Source organism: Artibeus jamaicensis, unplaced genomic scaffold, assembly GCF_021234435.1.
Source record: "Artibeus jamaicensis isolate MK-2021 breed Jamaican fruit bat unplaced genomic scaffold, CSHL_Jam_final scaffold_612, whole genome shotgun sequence".
Classification (NCBI taxonomy): Eukaryota; Metazoa; Chordata; class Mammalia; order Chiroptera; family Phyllostomidae; genus Artibeus; species Artibeus jamaicensis.
The window spans coordinates 1,196,972-1,212,898 of NW_026522049.1; the positions used below are offsets into that span (position 1 = coordinate 1,196,972).

Genomic DNA, 15,927 nt, shown 5'->3' on the forward strand with positions numbered 1-15,927 from the left:
GTTCTGTCCTGCTGCAGCTGGGCTTCTGGTCCTGCACACTCAGGAGGGTGGGTCACAGCCTGGGGGCTGCCTGGCTGTGGACGAACTCCCCCCGCCCCCTCCCCCGCCTCCCAGCCCAGGGGTCCTGGCCTGTCATCTGTGTTGTGACGAGACGCACGTCACGCTGATGGCCCCTGGCTGGTGGATGTGACTGGAGCAGGAGACAGGTTGGGAGGGGGTGTCCCTCCGTGTAGTTCGACACTTGTCATCTCTTCCAGAGGGGCCAGGTCGAGTGTGGAGGTCACTTTTGTCATCTTGCTCAGCATTTGTCACCTCTACAGTAGCCTCCTCCCTTCCTCGCTTCCCTTCCTCAGCCAGCTGCAATTGCTCATTGCCCACCTTCCTGCTGGCTGGTGCTTTTCACCCTTTTTATGAAGTTCGGTGCAGGGATGCTGGGACTTGAGCCGGCAGGGTGGGCTTGAACATGAGTGGGAATTTGGCACTAATACTCTAGTGGGCTCTGGTGTGGTGTCCCTGTTACAGAGGGCAAAACCATGCCCACTTGGGTCCGGGATCCAGGGCTCTGCCTAAGCCAGCGTTGTTAGCTGAGGTCATTCCAGGTCCCTAAAGCCAGGGCTGCTGGGAGCAGCTCAGGCCTGCTGGGAGCAGCTCAGACCTGCTGGGAGCAGCTCAGGCCTGCTGGGATCAGCTCAGACTTGCTGGGAGCAGCTCAGGCCTGCTGGGAGCAGCTCAGACCTGCTGGGAGCAGCTCAGGCCTGCAGCCAGGGCTGTTCCAGGCTGGAGGCACTGGCTGGTAGAGGCAGAACTTGGCTCCTTCCTCCTCTCCTGGGTCTGTTGGCCACCTTTCCCCATGTCTGTGACCTCCTGCCCTGCGGAGACCCTCCACCCCTCCTCTCCCCCCGACTCTGACTTTAAGGCAGCCTTACAGAGGATGCACACAGCTGGTTAAAGCCCAGTGAGGACCTGGAGTCACAGTCCCTGGCTCTCTGTCAACTAATGTTTCTGCTCACAGTGCTACGAAAACCCCACCCCCACAGGGGGCCTTGGGGACGTGCCCCACCTCCCGTGCCTGCCAGAAGGGATTCCGCCCCTCTCTGATCTCCCGGAGGGGTTTTGACAATCTAGGTGTTTTAAACGTGTCTTGTGCTTTGCACCAGAAATCTGCCACCGATTTTTCAGAGCCTAAGCAGTTAACGTTAGAAATTTTGCTGCAAATACGTTGATCAGTATGCAAGACAGTTGTCACGGCTGAATCATGGTCCACAGTCAAGGTAAACAGATCTGGGGACGACACGTTCTGGGCAGAATACAAATGGAGAGCGTTCCTGCCCAGAGGTTCCTGGCATTTCTGCTGCACGGGTCGCAGACCCTCCCGGCAGGCGCCAGTCACAGGGAAGAAAGGTCTCTGTGAAATCTCCCCGACCAGGTAGGGCTGTGGCGTCCGGATGTGCTCTCTGTGCGAGGCATGATGGAGGGGAGAGGCCTGGTGAGGGGGGTGTTCTTGGGTTCCCTGCCTTTCCCACTTCCCTTCCCTCTCACAGAGAACACCTCCCCGGTTTTCCTCGTGTGTTTGAATCATCATTAAAATACTCTGCCTTGTTGCACTGTGAAAGTTTGCATGTCATCAACTGTTTTTCCGAAGAGGAGATGAAGGGGGTGTCTAAATGACCCATGGGAGAGAGTGGGGGGCAGAGTGCATTCTCATTTCCTCCTGCTCCGTACATAATCCTCTCAAGTTTCTGGGTCGCCCCAGCCTGTGCGGCCTGCCTGCCGTGAGTCCCAGGAATTCTGCACCGCCCTGGGAGGCAGCTCTGGCGGCTGCTGCATCACGGGCCAGGTGTGCTTTCCCGATGATGGCGAAGCTTTGAAAATCCTCCGTGCTGGAAACCTTGTAGCAACTTTGTGTCAAACAGTGTTTGCTGGGGCTGCTTGGTATTTATGTGCCCTGGTGTCTGGCTGCTGCGCATACGGAGCGATTTCTGCTGGTCTGTGCATTTGTGGTTGGCTGTGATCTGGGCCCTGAGCAGAGATAGATACAAGAGGGCGGAGGGCGGCATGTGAGGAGGGGGATGGTTCTAGATCTTGCAGAGCTGCAGTCGTGGGTTAAAAGGGCCTGAGCAAGTGAGCACGAAGGGGTCTGCTCAGAAATTCTGGAGCCGTGCAGAGTACATTTAGGAAAAGGGCACCTTGCCTGTCTTGCTTGGTTGCTCCTGCTGCTTGTCTGCACTGCCCTGCCTGGATAGCACTGGGGGGGGGGGCCTCCTCCAGGAAGCCTTCCTGGACGCTCCCAGTGGTCCCCACTCTCACCCAACACGCGGCTCTCGGTGTGAAATTGTGCAGCCAGGAGTCTGCATCACACTCGAGACGGAGCCCGTCAGAGGCAGGGTGGGGCGCTGTCACCTCTGTCCACCTTCTAGCACAACTGCCGACTTAGGACGAGAGCTTTGCCGAGGTGCTTGCCTGACGCTGGAGGCTGAGTCCGCATTTTCTTAGGGCCACCTCTGGGCGGAGGGCGTGTCCCCGGTGGCCCCATCGCTTAGCCGGGGCACAGATGGAGACCCCGCGTGGCAGCGTGACAGAGCCAGAGCTAGCGCCAGGCCCCTTGCGAGCATGCGCCCTCCCCTGAATAAACGGAGGGAGGCTGACGGAGATGCTGCCGCCTCTGCTCCGCGGTGTCCCCGGGCTGAGGCGCAGGGCGTGGCGGGTCTAGCAGGGAGCCCCCCCAGCCGTGCTGTCTTCCTCCGGAACCCGGTCGCCCGTGCAGGCTCCGTGTGGGAGGGTCAGGTGACCAGACTCTGTAGCATCTTCCCTTTTCGGCTCTGACATCATCATCCCTCCTCCTGGGCGTCCTCTTTTCAGCTCTGCCGCTCGGGCCGTGTCCTCTCCCACCTGGACGGCGGTGCCCTTCCTTCACTCACAGCAGGTACCATGAGAAAGGCTCACCGGGGAGCAGCCAGCCCTCCACCGGGCGGGGAAGGGGGTGGCGGGGCCGGCTTCTTCCAGACGGGGGTGTTAGAGCCAAAGCTGAGACTGTGGGGAGCAAATCTGGTGAAGAGAGGGAAGGGGGCTTTGATGCCACAGGGCGTGGCGTGTGCAAAGGTCCTGGGGTGGAAGGGGCCGTGTGGCCGGAGCTGGGGAGGTGGGCAGTGCCCTGGCCGCACACCAGAGGGGGCGACCCCGGCAGGGAGTCCGTCTTTGTGCCGAGAGCCAACAGTGGCCAGACCTGGCTTCCCAATGGGGAGCGAATGGGGGGAGACAGTGGGTGTGGGGAGACCGAGGGGGCCCTGAGAATGGCCAGCAGCCGCCACCCGAGGAGGGGCAGAGCTTCAGGAGGGGACAGCGGGGCCTGTGTTTGGGAGTCAGCAGGGAGATGGGACAGGCGCCAGGTGCCCGAGTGAGGTCACCAGCCTGAGACTGGACAGAGCAGAGGGGACCGTGGAGGGTGGGGGTCTGGGGGGGGAGTGGGGGTTGGGCTGTGAGGCAGGCGGGAGGCGGGGCAGGTGGCCCCTGGAAACCAGGGAAGGATGCTCCAGATGGGCCGTGGGGGCCGCACCCACGGAGAGGGAGGGGGCGGGGGACGGACGGTTGCCTTGCCCAGAGGTGAGCCCGCGTGTGCATGCAGCTCGCTGCAGGGAGGCAGGGGCAGGTCCGAGGCCAGGGCTGCAGGGAGAAGGGGGGTGAGAGGCCGAGGGGCACAGGTGACCCGGCCCCCACAGTGGGCGTGTTCTCCTCCCCTCGGACGTTCCCTGCCTGTTCGGGGGACTGACGTGACTTGGACCCGGGGCCTTCTGGTCAGCTCGGCCTTGCACGCGCCGGGGGAAGAGTTACGTGTGCATGCGGCGGCGAGGCTGGGCGTGGCCCCGGTGCACCTGGGCGCCTGCCTGAGGGGGTCCCCCACCCTTTCTCCCCTCCTGCCCCCTCCTCTGAGGGGCTTCCAGGGCCCGACGACCCTGCCCCAGGGCCACGGTTTCTGCCGAGCTCCACTTTCTATAGCTCGTCTTAGAAAAAACAACTCACCTCCTAAGCTGTCCCTGAATAAAATGGGATGAACATCATTTTGTCCTGACTACACGCTGCCCGCAGCCTCCCCCCCGCCCCCCCCCCCGCCCCTCTGTGCCGACTGAGCTGGTGCCTAACTGGGGCAGGGAAGGGGTGGGCCTTTGTGGGTTTGCATTCATGGACTCGTGCCGTCCAGGTTGAGCCCTCCTCAGCTCCAAGGCAGGCGTGAGGCAGTGGCTCAAAATGCGTGAACGCGTCACACAGTGCAGGGGCCCTGCAGATGCCAGTGCCACACGCCCCCGAGCTCGGGGCCTTCACGACGGGCACGGTTAAAGGGACTCTCGGGATGTTTTTAATGGACGTTGGCGTCTCCGAGAAGGGCGGCGGCTTGGTGGCCACGGCACCCTCTGCTTGCAGGATCTTGAGGGCCTGGTGTTCCGTGGGGCGGGGGAAGTGGTGGCTTTCGGGGGCTTAATGAACCCGCCACGCTCCAGCCTCCGTTTCAGAAGAAAATACAGTCGCCTCCTCTGCAGGAAGCTGGTGGCCAGGGTGCGAGGTCAAGCCGCCCAACCCAGTGCTTGTCCAAAGGGCAGAGGGTGACTTTAAGAAAGGCATTTTTTTCCCTTGAATATTTTAAAATGCTTACGTTGGTTTAAAAAAAAAACCCCAACTGTAGTCACTTACAAATTTTTGGGAACGTCACGGAGTAGCTAAATTAAGATTTTGTTTATCAGCATCGTAAAATTCTCCAGAAAGTTCCGAGGCGGATAGTTGAAAACGACGTCAGGGTGTGTTTATCAGACATGACGCCTTTGGGCGTAACCGTGGGTCGGCGTCAGAGCCTCCCACCCCGGTTTCCGGGGTGGGGTGTGGGCAGGGAGTAGAACCGCGCCCACCCCAGGGCCCTGGGCACCTGCTCCCCACGCTGCCTCTTCCCAAGATGTCCTTGTGGCCCGTCCCTTCCCTCCTGCTCCGGGTGAGAGAAGCCAGCACCATGAAAGTCACTCCCAAGGACGCTGGCCAGACCCAGAGAGGCGGTTCGAGGGCTGGTCATGTCCTTTCCTGGCCCAGAGTGCCGACACTCGGGCTGCCTGCGTTAATGGCACCTCCGCGGGCCTCCCCGCGTGTCCCGTTGGTCAGAGGTAACGGGGACACAGCAGCACACGGGGAATGTGCTTCAGCCAGCACCCGACTGTTCTACTCCTTAAATTTAGGACACCGCGCCTGGCTGCAGGGCCGTTGTCCTGGCTCACGCTGCAGGTCCTCACACTGAGGACCTCACTGTCCTCATCACGAACGCAGGGTTCATAGGGCTCTGTATTCAGAATTCCGAGTCCAAATTCAGGGTGGGGGGCAGCCTTTCTACTCGAAGGTGCACACCCAGGGCGAGGGCAGAGCACCCACGGGTGCTGCCTCGGGGACTGACGCGTGACCCTCGGTGGGTTTGCCCGTCGGGGTTACCGGGTTGCTGCCAGGCTGGTTCTGTGAGGTGCCTGGATTCCTGGACGTCTCACCTGCCCCCAGGTGACCGGGGCATGGGTCTGTCACCAAAGTTGCCAACCCTGCTAATGATTTTCAACCACCTGAACTAAGTCTGGCGCGCTGCCTGGGAGACCCTCATCCAGACGGGAAGGGTCCCCCCGAGTCACCTAAGTGACGACGGTCAGGGCCGCCCCAGGCCGCGGGGCCTTGGGCTCTCCTCCTCCTCTGGGTGGTGCTTTTGGTGCGGTCAGTCTGCTTTCTTGTTTTTCTGGGGTTGACAAAAGCTCTTGTCTTTGCTGACTTCCAGAAATGGCCTCGGACATCCCCGGCTCGGTGTCGCTGCCCGTGGCGCCCATGGCGGCCTCCGGACAGGTGCGGATGGCGGGGGCCATACCTGCCCGCGGAGGGAAGCGGCGTTCCGGGTAAGCAGCCTCAACGTTTCCTGGAACTGGGCTTAATGCGCGATGAGCAACACCCTTGACCTTTTAGGAAAATACTACCCCTCCCTGCGCTGGACAATAAAAGCCCAGCGGTTTGCATCCTGTTTAGCTTTTGCAAGATCTCCAACTATGCGCACGATTGGCCTGTAAGTGTTCTGGGCTCCAGCACCCTGCCGGGCGCTTCTGCAGGCTTCTCTTCGTGGGGAACATGAGCTCCGTGACCCTGGGCCCTGCTCAGGGCATCTCTCCCAGGGAGGGGCTCCCCCACACACACATCCAGTCCCTGAGCCCCAGCCGAGTCAGCTGCAAGAGCCCCCGCCCTGTCCTTGGGTGGCCGGTCTTTGCCGTGCCATGTGCAGAAACCGTTCCTTTCAGTGCATGGGCACCTGCAGCGGGGACGGGGCGGCTCGCAGGGTGCAGCGCTCTGCAGGTATTCAGGCAACTCAGTGGGTTCCCGCAGGGCCCGAAAGATCCTCCCTCTTGAGCTAATGGAACCCACGGTGCCTCTGCCTGAGTGGGTCCCGTCGTAGAGCTCAAAGTCGGGACAGAAAGCCCCGCGGGAAGGACGCAGCCAATGTCTGCAGACTCCGTCCACGGCCCAACCCTTCCCCTCCTGGAGGCAGTTTTATTTTCAATGAAATGTTGGATGCACAATGGTTCTCTTGAACTGGGATCGGTTTGTCTTATTAATGCAATTTCTGATAGCACAGCCCCCCCCCAATGGTGACAGCAGAAGACACTTGTTGGGTCCGAGGCCCCCCAGGCGGGTGCGCAGGGGGGAGGTGCTACAATGCGTGGAGACGGGAATGGAGTGGGTTTGGAGGGAAAAGCACGTTCCGGTTTGGCATCACAGTTTTGGGCTGTAAAACTGTGTTGCTGGCCCAGTGCGGTCCTCGGAGGAGGGCCCGATGGTCACTGGGAGGGCCGGGGCTGCACCAGCTTCCCTGCGCCAGGGCCCCCTCCCAGGGTGCTGCGGCAGCCCGGTCCCCACCTTCCTGGTCTCTGCGATGGGGTGGCAAAGGGTGGTCACAGCCACAGGGGCACACCTGGTGCTGCTGAGGTCGCCGGGGAGCGGCAGCATTAGATGGTGGTGCCACCCCCTGAGCCAGCCTTGGAGGGTGGAGGCTGCAGGCGGGGCCGCTCCAGGCCCTTCCCGCTGCCCGGGAGTCCAGTGCCGGGCTTCTGAGGAAAACTATTTCTAAACTGCCTGCAACCCATTAGACCCGAGTCCCACCCCAGGGCTGCAGGACTGGGGTGGAACGAAAGGCGTGGTTCTGTGAGCAGAGGCTTTACTTGGTTGCTCGGTGCTCAGGCCCCGGCATCGAGGGGGCCTCGAGATTCCCAGAGGCCTTGAGAAACCCCAGGCCCTGTTTCCTTCTCACACCCTGTGCTCTAGTGCGCGGCCTCGGCCCACGCTGGGACCCCATGGGTGTCCCAGTGGAGTGTGGCTCTCGCTTCCCTGCTTGTCTGCTCCGTGGCCATCTGGGCAGAGGACAGAGCTGTCCTAATGAAAACGAGGGTGACCCATCATCCCGGTGGGCCTGAGACTCCCCGTTTGAGCACCGAAATCCTGCACCCCAGGATCGTCCGGGAGCATCAGGGTGGTTGGGCACCCAAAATCCCCCAGAAGGCCATGCTCCAGGCCGGGGAGGGAGGGCTGGCTCGTCGCACCCGCGGGAGCCACGCTCCTCTGAACCAGAGCGAAAAGGCCCCTGAAAAGCTCGTGTGCCTCCCGTGTCCACTGCGGCTTGGCTCAGTGCTCTCCCCGAGCCACTGGAGTTTTGAAGACTCGAGAGGCCACATCTGAGACGGTTTTGACAGTCCGGGCTGCTGCTTCCCGGATGAACACCAGGGGGCGCTGTGGCTCTGTGTCTGTGCAGAACCCAGCGGCCTCTCCCAGAAGTTAACTGTCTGGAAAGAAGAGGTGGCGGCTGAGTCACGGTGCAGAATAGTGGTGGCTTTGCTTCACTTATAAAGCGGAGCAATCGGGACTCTCTGCAGCTGCTGGTACCAGGATGCCCCCAACCGCGTGGTCAGGGCATGTCTGTCCCTGCCGGTGGCTGGTCTGTGGTCTTCAACTCTGCCTGCCTTTCCTCCTGCGTCCGAGTCTCTCTGTCCCGGTTTCTTCGGGGCCCTGACTGCCCTCTCTCCCGGGCGTCTGACTCCCTTCTTCTTCTGTTCCCGGAAGTCAGGCCTCCCGCAGGTCCCCCCAACCAGACTGAGGCCCAGATGAGAACCTAGGCCACACCACATACGAACTAAACAAAAGCAAACCCATGATACAAAAAATATATTTATTTATTTATTTTTAGAGAGAGGGGAAGGGAAGGGAAGGAGAAAGAGTAGGAGAGAAACATCAATGTATGGTTGCCTCTCGTGCGCCCCCTTCTGGGGACCTGGCCTGCAACCCAGGCATGTGCCCTGACTGGGAATTGAACCGGGGACCCTTTGCTTCATAGGCCGGTGCTCAGTCCACTGAGCTACACCAGCCAGGGCGATACCATTTTATTTAAATGTTTTTTAATCTTCACCTGAGGGTACGTTCATTGGTTTTTAGAGAGAGAGAAAAGGGGAGAGAAAGAGAAGCATCAACGTAAGGAAGAAACATCTGTTGGCTGCCCCCCTCCTCCTGGCGTGGGCCCTGACTGGGGATCGAACCCGCAACCTCTTACTGTGTGGGACAGTGCTCCAACCAACTGAGCTACCCCGCCTGGGGTTCTCATGGTACTGTTTTAAAGAAGAAAATGTTCCTCTGCCCTGTCTAATCCCGGTCCCTATGTCCCCCAGTTACCCCGAAGCGTAGGGAATGCGCCTCATCTCATTAGGGATGTGCTTGGACGGAGTGGCTGTTCCTGGGCAGGGCAGCTGGGCCATTTCCTGGTGGCCTGGGTGTCCTGTGCCTCTCCCAAGTCACCATGACCCACGGAGCCCCACCCTTGGGACCAGGGGTGGGGACCGTGTCCCCGTGAGGCCAGCCGCTCCGGCGTCTGCAGCTGTGGCCTCTCTCACACACTCCACTCCGTTCTGTGTTGACGGGGACCTTCCCGGTCCTGGCCGCCTGGCTGCCCGGCTGCCCCTCTGCTCGAGCTTCCTGGGAACAGCGCCTCCCGTAGCCCCACTGAGAGCAGGACGGGGAGGATGGCAGCCCTGAGACGTTCCTTCCCACGGACCCCCACCCCCAGAGGCCCCGAGAGCCGAGCTGTCCGAACCGGCCCTCCCATCGTTCCCGAGTGCCCTTCAGGCTAATTAAGCACCTGACCTCCTCGGCGGCGACGCTGCGGGTTCCAGAGACAAGTGGATTGTTGGGGAGAGTTTGGGATGTTATTTAAACAAATATCTATCAAGATTTTTTTTTATGTGTATACCGAGAGGCCCAGCAACGTGGGGACCTGAGTGTTTATTTAGCAAGTTTCAACATGACAGGCAGCCGTGCCGAGGGGCCCAGGCTCCACACGGCCACCTCTCGCTCCACATCCGCACACGGGGGCCCGGAGTTCACGGCAGGGCGGCCCCGAGTGTCCTTTCCACCAGCGGGGTTGGGGGGGACTCCCCAGGACTGGCCGGGTCCCCGGGGAGCACCAGCAGCGGGGGGTCTCACTCAGAATCCCTTCATCACCCTCAAAACTTCCCGCTTTCAACCCCCCTTGAGCTTTTTTACTCTGTTAATGTGGCAAAGTGAAATAAAAAAGGAAGGCTCAGGGCAGAGGAAGTGGTGTGGGGGGAGCGGTGTCCCCACGACGGGGGAGAGGAGGGGCCCGCAGCAGCAGACACCCACACAAGGGACCGGAAGGCCCGTCCCTTGGCCTTTTCCCATCCCGACCCTGTGTGATGACCGTGGAGACACCGCTTCCCACTCTGCCAAGGGCTGGGCCGGGCGGACGGCTGTTGGACCGAGTGGAGCCCCTTCCTGCCCTCCCTGTGTCCACTGCTCGTGTGACCGGTGAGACCTTCTCCCTGGAATGATGCTCACCCATGTCCTTGACTTTGCAGAATGGACTTCGATGACGAAGATGGGGAAGGTCCCAGCAAATTCTCCAGGTGAGTTCGCTTTATGTTCCTTAGACCTAAAGGCGCCCATGGCCACCCTTCCCCTGACCGGGAGACACTCAGGGTTCAGTGGCTCTGGTCACCGACAGTGAGTTCGACCCCCACGCCGGCCCCCCTTCGGGGCCCAGTTGTGGGGGACCCGCAGCAGCCCTGCCATTTCCCAGCCCGCATTGTCACTGATTAGAGAACAGTCACTGCCAACATTAATGCATTTCGTCATAAAAGATAGACCTAGAGTTCAAGTTCAGGTAACCCATTGAGATAAGGCCTCTTTTTCTGCCACAGAAAATAAGGAGAAATGTTAGAAACCTGGGTGGCCCCACTCTGGGTGTGGAACATGAAGCTGGACCCTGGGTTCCTAGGAAGTGTGTGACTTGGGGACCCAGGACAGCATCTGCCACCCAAGTGCAGGCCACCCGCAGACGGGGGACTGGCCGGCAGGTGCTGGCGGTGGCCCGTGCGCTATGTGCAGGAAGGTGACAGTGGCCTGGCCCCACGGCGGCTCACTCTTCCTTTAAATACTGTCTCTGGTTCTGTGAGTTCCAGCGGGAAGTCTAGCGGGGCCGAGGGAGAGGCGCAGACCGCCCCCATCGGTCTTAGCAAAGTGCCCCTCTGGACTCGCGTTCCCTGTGGCAGGGCTGCCTGGACATTCGTCCCCACCCGTCACCCACACGTTCCTCACTCTCGGCTGTGGGAGAACTGAGACACCTGCCCCAGCTGGCCGGCAGGTACCTTCCTCCGGCCGCCCCTCCTGCGGGTCAGGTCGACAGCGTCGGTTATTTCTTAAACGTTTTTAGAAGGGCAGCACCCTGGGGTGGAGCTCTGGGCCCACAGACCTCCCCGTCGGGCTTGTCCCGTGGCGGTCATCTCTGGTGGCGGTCCCTCCCCCCTGTGGTTGTGGGTGCAGCTCACGCTCCCTGAACCCAGGTGGAGCGAGCACCTCGGCAGTTGCTTCCCGGGGCCTCCCACCCACAGCGAACGTCCCGTCCCTGGACGCACCAGGCCCCCAGAGACCGTTCCCTCCCCGCTCCTGCTGCGGCTCTGGGGAGGAGGACAGGGGACGGCCTGCACTTGACCTCTGACGACGCTCGCGCTTCTAATCAAAACGAGACATGAATGTAACAACAGAAGTGTGTCCTGCTTTTCCCTCGGTGCCGGCAGGACCCCGGCTGGGCGGGCAGGCCCAGCCATTTCCTGGGCAGGGGTGTTGCTTTGTTCCCGGAAGGGAGCGACCTCGGAAAGGAGGGCGCCTGCCCCCGTCCCCGAGGGCCCGCGATGCTCATGGCCACCCGTCTGTGGGGCAGCAGTGCCTTTCTGTGTCGGGGTCAGAACCCCCCTCTCGATAACGTGCCACACTGTGGCAACTCAGGGAGCCGTTGTTCTTGGGGTCTCGGAAAGAGGCAGAGACGTGAGAACTGAGTTTGTGTGACGTTGAAGGGCCGTGTCAGTGACGAAAACACCCGGCAGGGTGACCGAGGAGCCCTTGAGTCAGGGCCCATCGATTGACTGGGGACCCTCTGTCAGAGATGGGACCTCGGCCTCTGTCTTTCCCCCACACGTTAGAGATAAGACAGACAGACAGACTTCCCGTTGTGGAGTCCCTGTGACCCAGGGCCCCGCCTCCATCCCGCAGGGCAGCTGTTGGCCCCCAGGTCAGTGGGTGCTCAGAGCTGCTTCGAGTTGCTCCAAGTTGGGGGTGTGCCTGAGGCTGCCCCCCACCCAAGGGCTTTGCCGGTGGCTGTGGCTGCTGTGCAGGGAAGGGTTGTGAGTTCTTGGTGCTTTTCACAAGGGCCCTGGATTCCTGGGGGGCGATTCCAGGACATTTATTTAGAGATGAGATGGAGGCACCTGCGGAAGCCCGCGCCCCCCACCACCTCACTCGGGTGTCGGGGAGACGGGCCGCCCAGGGTGTGCCCAGGGCACCCAGCCGTCAGGCACTGGCGGTCCTGCTCCCCGGTCACTCACTGGCTGTGGCCAACGGGAGCAGGAGCTGTAACCCCTGCCTGACGCCTCTCTTTCTCCCCCCCTCCCCCGGCCCCTCCCCGCCTGCTCCCGGGAAGAGAGAACCACAGTGAGATCGAGCGTCGCCGGCGGAACAAGATGACGCAGTACATCACGGAGCTGTCGGACATGGTGCCCACCTGCAGCGCGCTGGCCCGCAAGCCGGACAAGCTGACCATCCTGCGCATGGCCGTGTCACACATGAAGTCCATGCGGGGCACCGGCAACAAGTCCACGGACGGCGCCTACAAGCCCTCCTTCCTCACCGAGCAGGTACGGCCCACCCCCGTCGCCGCTCAGGGGGCGGCAAGCGTGGCTGTAGCGGGCCCTCGGCCCTCCCTCCGGGCCTGGTCGGTCAGAGCCGTCTGTGCGCAGGGCCCTTCACCCCTCACTCCGGCCCCAGGAAGCAGCCACTGTTCCTCATCCTCGTTTCATTCAAGCTGTGCCCAAAGTGACAGAGCGGAGGTGGCCTGTGGTCCCCGGGGGCCCTTCCTGGGGGAGAGGCAGCCTGGGCCCCTGGGGAGGAGCCCCGGATGTGTGTGGGGGCCGAGGGGTGGGGCTCCAAGAGGACAGTGACCGGGAGCGTAGGGCGGTCGTGGAAAAGGCGGGCGCGTGGAGGTGAGAGGCGTGTTCGGCAGCTGCCCGGAGTCTGTTCACGGACCAGGAGTGAGGGTCAGAAAGAGCTCAAGGGACACGGAGACACATGGCCCCCCATGCCTGTCATGTGGCTGGTGTTCGCATTCCTCATCGTCCCAGTGAAGGCGCCGGGGCGTGGCCGTGGCTGGGACGACAGGCAGCCTGGTGGTTCAGGGCACAGGTGGCTCCGAGCTGGAGCGTCTGTGGTGACGGTGAGGACGGAGCGGGAGGAGGAGGCTCCGAGTGCCGAGAGCGGGCAGGAGCGGGTGGGCAGCCAGGCGGAGGTGCGGCGGGCGTCCGCTCACTGCGGGGGTGGGCAGAAAGCCTTTTCTCTCTGTTTCTTTAATTTTTACAAAAATCCTGCTGGGTCCGTTTAGGAAATTAATTCTCCCCCTTGTCTGTGAGTGAGCAAGGATTTCGAAGGCGGAGTGGAGAGGGAAGGCGGCCGGGCAGGTGGTGTGGGCTCCCTCCCCCCATATTTCTCTCTCAGTGGCCTGGTGCGTTTTTCACGAATAATGGCCGCATCGGTGAGCCCCTTTTGTGTCCCTCACACACAAGATCTCGCTTAACCTCACGAACTCTCACTGGGGGGAAAAAAAGAAGTGTGAGAAAACAAGCTGAGGAGGTGAAGGCAGGGCCCCCCCCAGCGACACAGGGGACGAGCCCAGACTGGGGTGTCCGTTCCTCCCAAGTCCGTGCTTGTCTGCCTCACTGTCGGTTCAAACGAGAACCAAGGGGAGACTGGTTCTGACGTCCGGGCACAGGGCCCCGGTGGTGGGCGACGTGGCCCCGGAAGGCAAAGCCGGGAGGATGCGGGGCAGGGAGAGCCATCTGCGACGGGCACCAGGCTCTGGCCCCTGAGCCGTTCCCACAGTCCAGCCAACTGGGCAAAACCGAAGACATGAAGTCACCAGCCCCCGCGGCCGCCTCTGCAGCAGGCTCCCAGACGGCCTCCGCCATTTCCACAGCCCTTCCTGTCGGGAAGGTCTTCCCAGCACCGAAAATAGAAACGCTGACCCGGTCCTCGGCATTAAGTCAGCGTCTCGGACGCGCAGAGAAGCAGAAATGCAGAGCAAGAGAAATGAGCAAAACGAACCCTTCCTTAAAAGCCCACTTCCACGCTCGTTTCCCAGGCAGAGGATGTCAGAATTCTGACCCAGTCTCGGGCTCGGTGACCCCTCACGAAGCCCCCAGGTTCCACTCACCAGCCAGTCAGTGTTTTCTAATCGTTGGGATGGAGGAGGGGCCTGGCCTCGTGCAGTGGGCCCTTCCCCTGCGTTGCAGAGGTTTACACACACACACACACACACACACACACACACACACACACACACACACACACACACAGTTAATCTGGAGCAAAGGATTCCCATCGAGGGCGTTTGCCAGCCCCCGGCCCAGAAGGACGGCTTTGTCGTCTGGGGCCTGAGCAGGGGCGAGGTGGTGGGAGGCACACCTGGGGGCTCGCGTGTTTGAGGCAGAGTTAGTTCCTCGACTCCGGCGGGCACAGAGGCCACGGCACAGGCAGCAGAGGGCTCCTGGGTGTGATGTGAGGGTGACTCGGGGGGCAGCTGCTCCTGGCCGCCTTCAGCACCGCAGAGAAAAGACGCCTCTCGGTAACCAAGCTGATGTTGCCCCCCCCACGTCCCTCTCGGGTGGATGGGCAGGCTTTCTGCCCCCCCTCCCCTGACCCCACGCAGCTTCCTTCCCGCGTCCCCTGCCAGGGAGTTGGTGAGGTTCCGGGGCTGGCGCACAGCCCCTGGTCCTCACTGGGAGGTGACGTGGACGATGCCACACGCCTTGTCACCCCCCTGGGATTACGCTGAGACTCTGTTGTGTCGGCTCTCAAATTGTTCTGGAAGTTTGACAGACAGGTAGACGAAAGGTGATGCTCTTATGCCCAGTGTCAGCACTCGGCTCGGAAAGCCCGGGAAGCGAGGGGGCAGGGGGCCCTGCGGCCCCCCCCCGTTTGTCCTGTCACTTTCGCTCCCTTCCTGCTTCTGCTCCAACCACATGGCTGCCGTTGGGATAGGCCGGCGAGGCCATTCACACCAGGGGCAACCCAGCACCTCCAGCGACCACTCCTGGTTTTCTCACCCCCCTGAGCCGGCCTGTCCTCTCTCCCCACAGGGGGTGGGGCTGGCGGCGTTTACAATGGCTGCATCTTAGGGCTGGTAAAAGCTCTGTGCTTTTTAAACAATTCATTTTGCAATAAAAAGGAAAATAATCAAACTCTCCAAAATATGTCTGTATCACCACAAATGCCGACATGAAAGGCGAAGGTCGCCAATAAGGAAACTGAACTGGCCGCAGTTTGCCGGCGCTTTTTCCTAGCCACGCCCTTTTCTCTGCAGGAACTGAAGCATCTCATCCTGGAAGCAGCCGATGGGTTTCTGTTTGTCGTGGCGGCCGAGACGGGGCGGGTGATCTACGTGTCTGATTCCGTCACCCCCGTGCTGAACCAGCCGCAGTCGGAGTGGTTCGGGAGCACCCTCTACGAGCAGGTGCACCCCGACGACGTGGAGAAGCTGAGAGAGCAGCTGTGCACCTCGGAAAACTCCATGACAGGTCAGTGTGGCTCCCTCCGGGGGGGCGCCGTGGGACCCTCGAGACACATTTCTTTCAGCACACAGGTCAGGAAGCTGCAGGTCAGAGGGAGCTGCCTCCAGGGGAGGGGGTGTATTGGACTTGGCTTCGGGGATCCTATCCCATAAAAATTCATTTTCAATGCGACGCTTTCCTTGCTCTATATTTTACCTGCAATTAGAGATACTGCCACAAGGAGGCGCTGTTGATGTAGTAGCCGGAACCACATGCTCTGTAACCAGTGAGGTTTGTGCCTCATGTTATATGAAAAAAATCTGCAGTGTACAGAATTGTGCGGTAGAAACCACAGGGCCCACAGGGAAAAGTGGGTCAGGAACACAGCACTCACATGTCTGGGAGGGACGGGGGGAAACAAACATGGGAGTCTAATAAAGATGGGAGCTCAGCGTTCATTAGCCTTTGCCGCCTCCGTGGAGAAAGGCCCCAGGCCCACGAACAGGCCTGTCCTGGGGTCCCGGGCACCAGGGCTTCCAGGTCCCGACAGTGGCGGGGGCACGCCCTGCCCTGAACCCTTACAGTGAGACCGAGTCGGCTGTGGTCCCGCACGGCCAAGGAGCAGCGGTTTTCTCGGTGTTGGCACGAGAGGGGGGTGGAGGGGAGACGGTGAAGGTGTGGGGACGGGGTATGGGTGTCTCGCCCGTGTGTCTCCGGAGGCGGGGATGTGGCCTGGCCCCGAGCGCCACGTGGGCGTCAAAGACGAGGCTGACATGACTCC

At 61.3% G+C, this 15,927-nt stretch overlaps 1 protein-coding gene across 4 annotated transcripts in view; it reads left to right on the forward strand.

Moving 5' to 3' along the window:
* Positions 1 to 15,927, forward strand: part of LOC119063086 (fumarylacetoacetase) — a 109,327-nt gene that overhangs the window by 54,099 nt on the left and 39,301 nt on the right. For 3 of the 4 annotated variants that reach the window (XM_037164213.2, XM_053658828.1, XM_053658830.1), the window contains exons 14-17: positions 5,789 to 5,903; positions 9,912 to 9,959; positions 12,029 to 12,242; positions 14,960 to 15,173. In XM_037164213.2, the coding sequence (XP_037020108.2) occupies positions 5,789 to 5,903; positions 9,912 to 9,959; positions 12,029 to 12,242; positions 14,960 to 15,173 (591 nt within the window). The remainder of the gene's footprint in view (positions 1 to 5,788; positions 5,904 to 9,911; positions 9,960 to 12,028; positions 12,243 to 14,959; positions 15,174 to 15,927) is intronic. The other variant, XM_053658827.1, reaches the window with a different exon arrangement.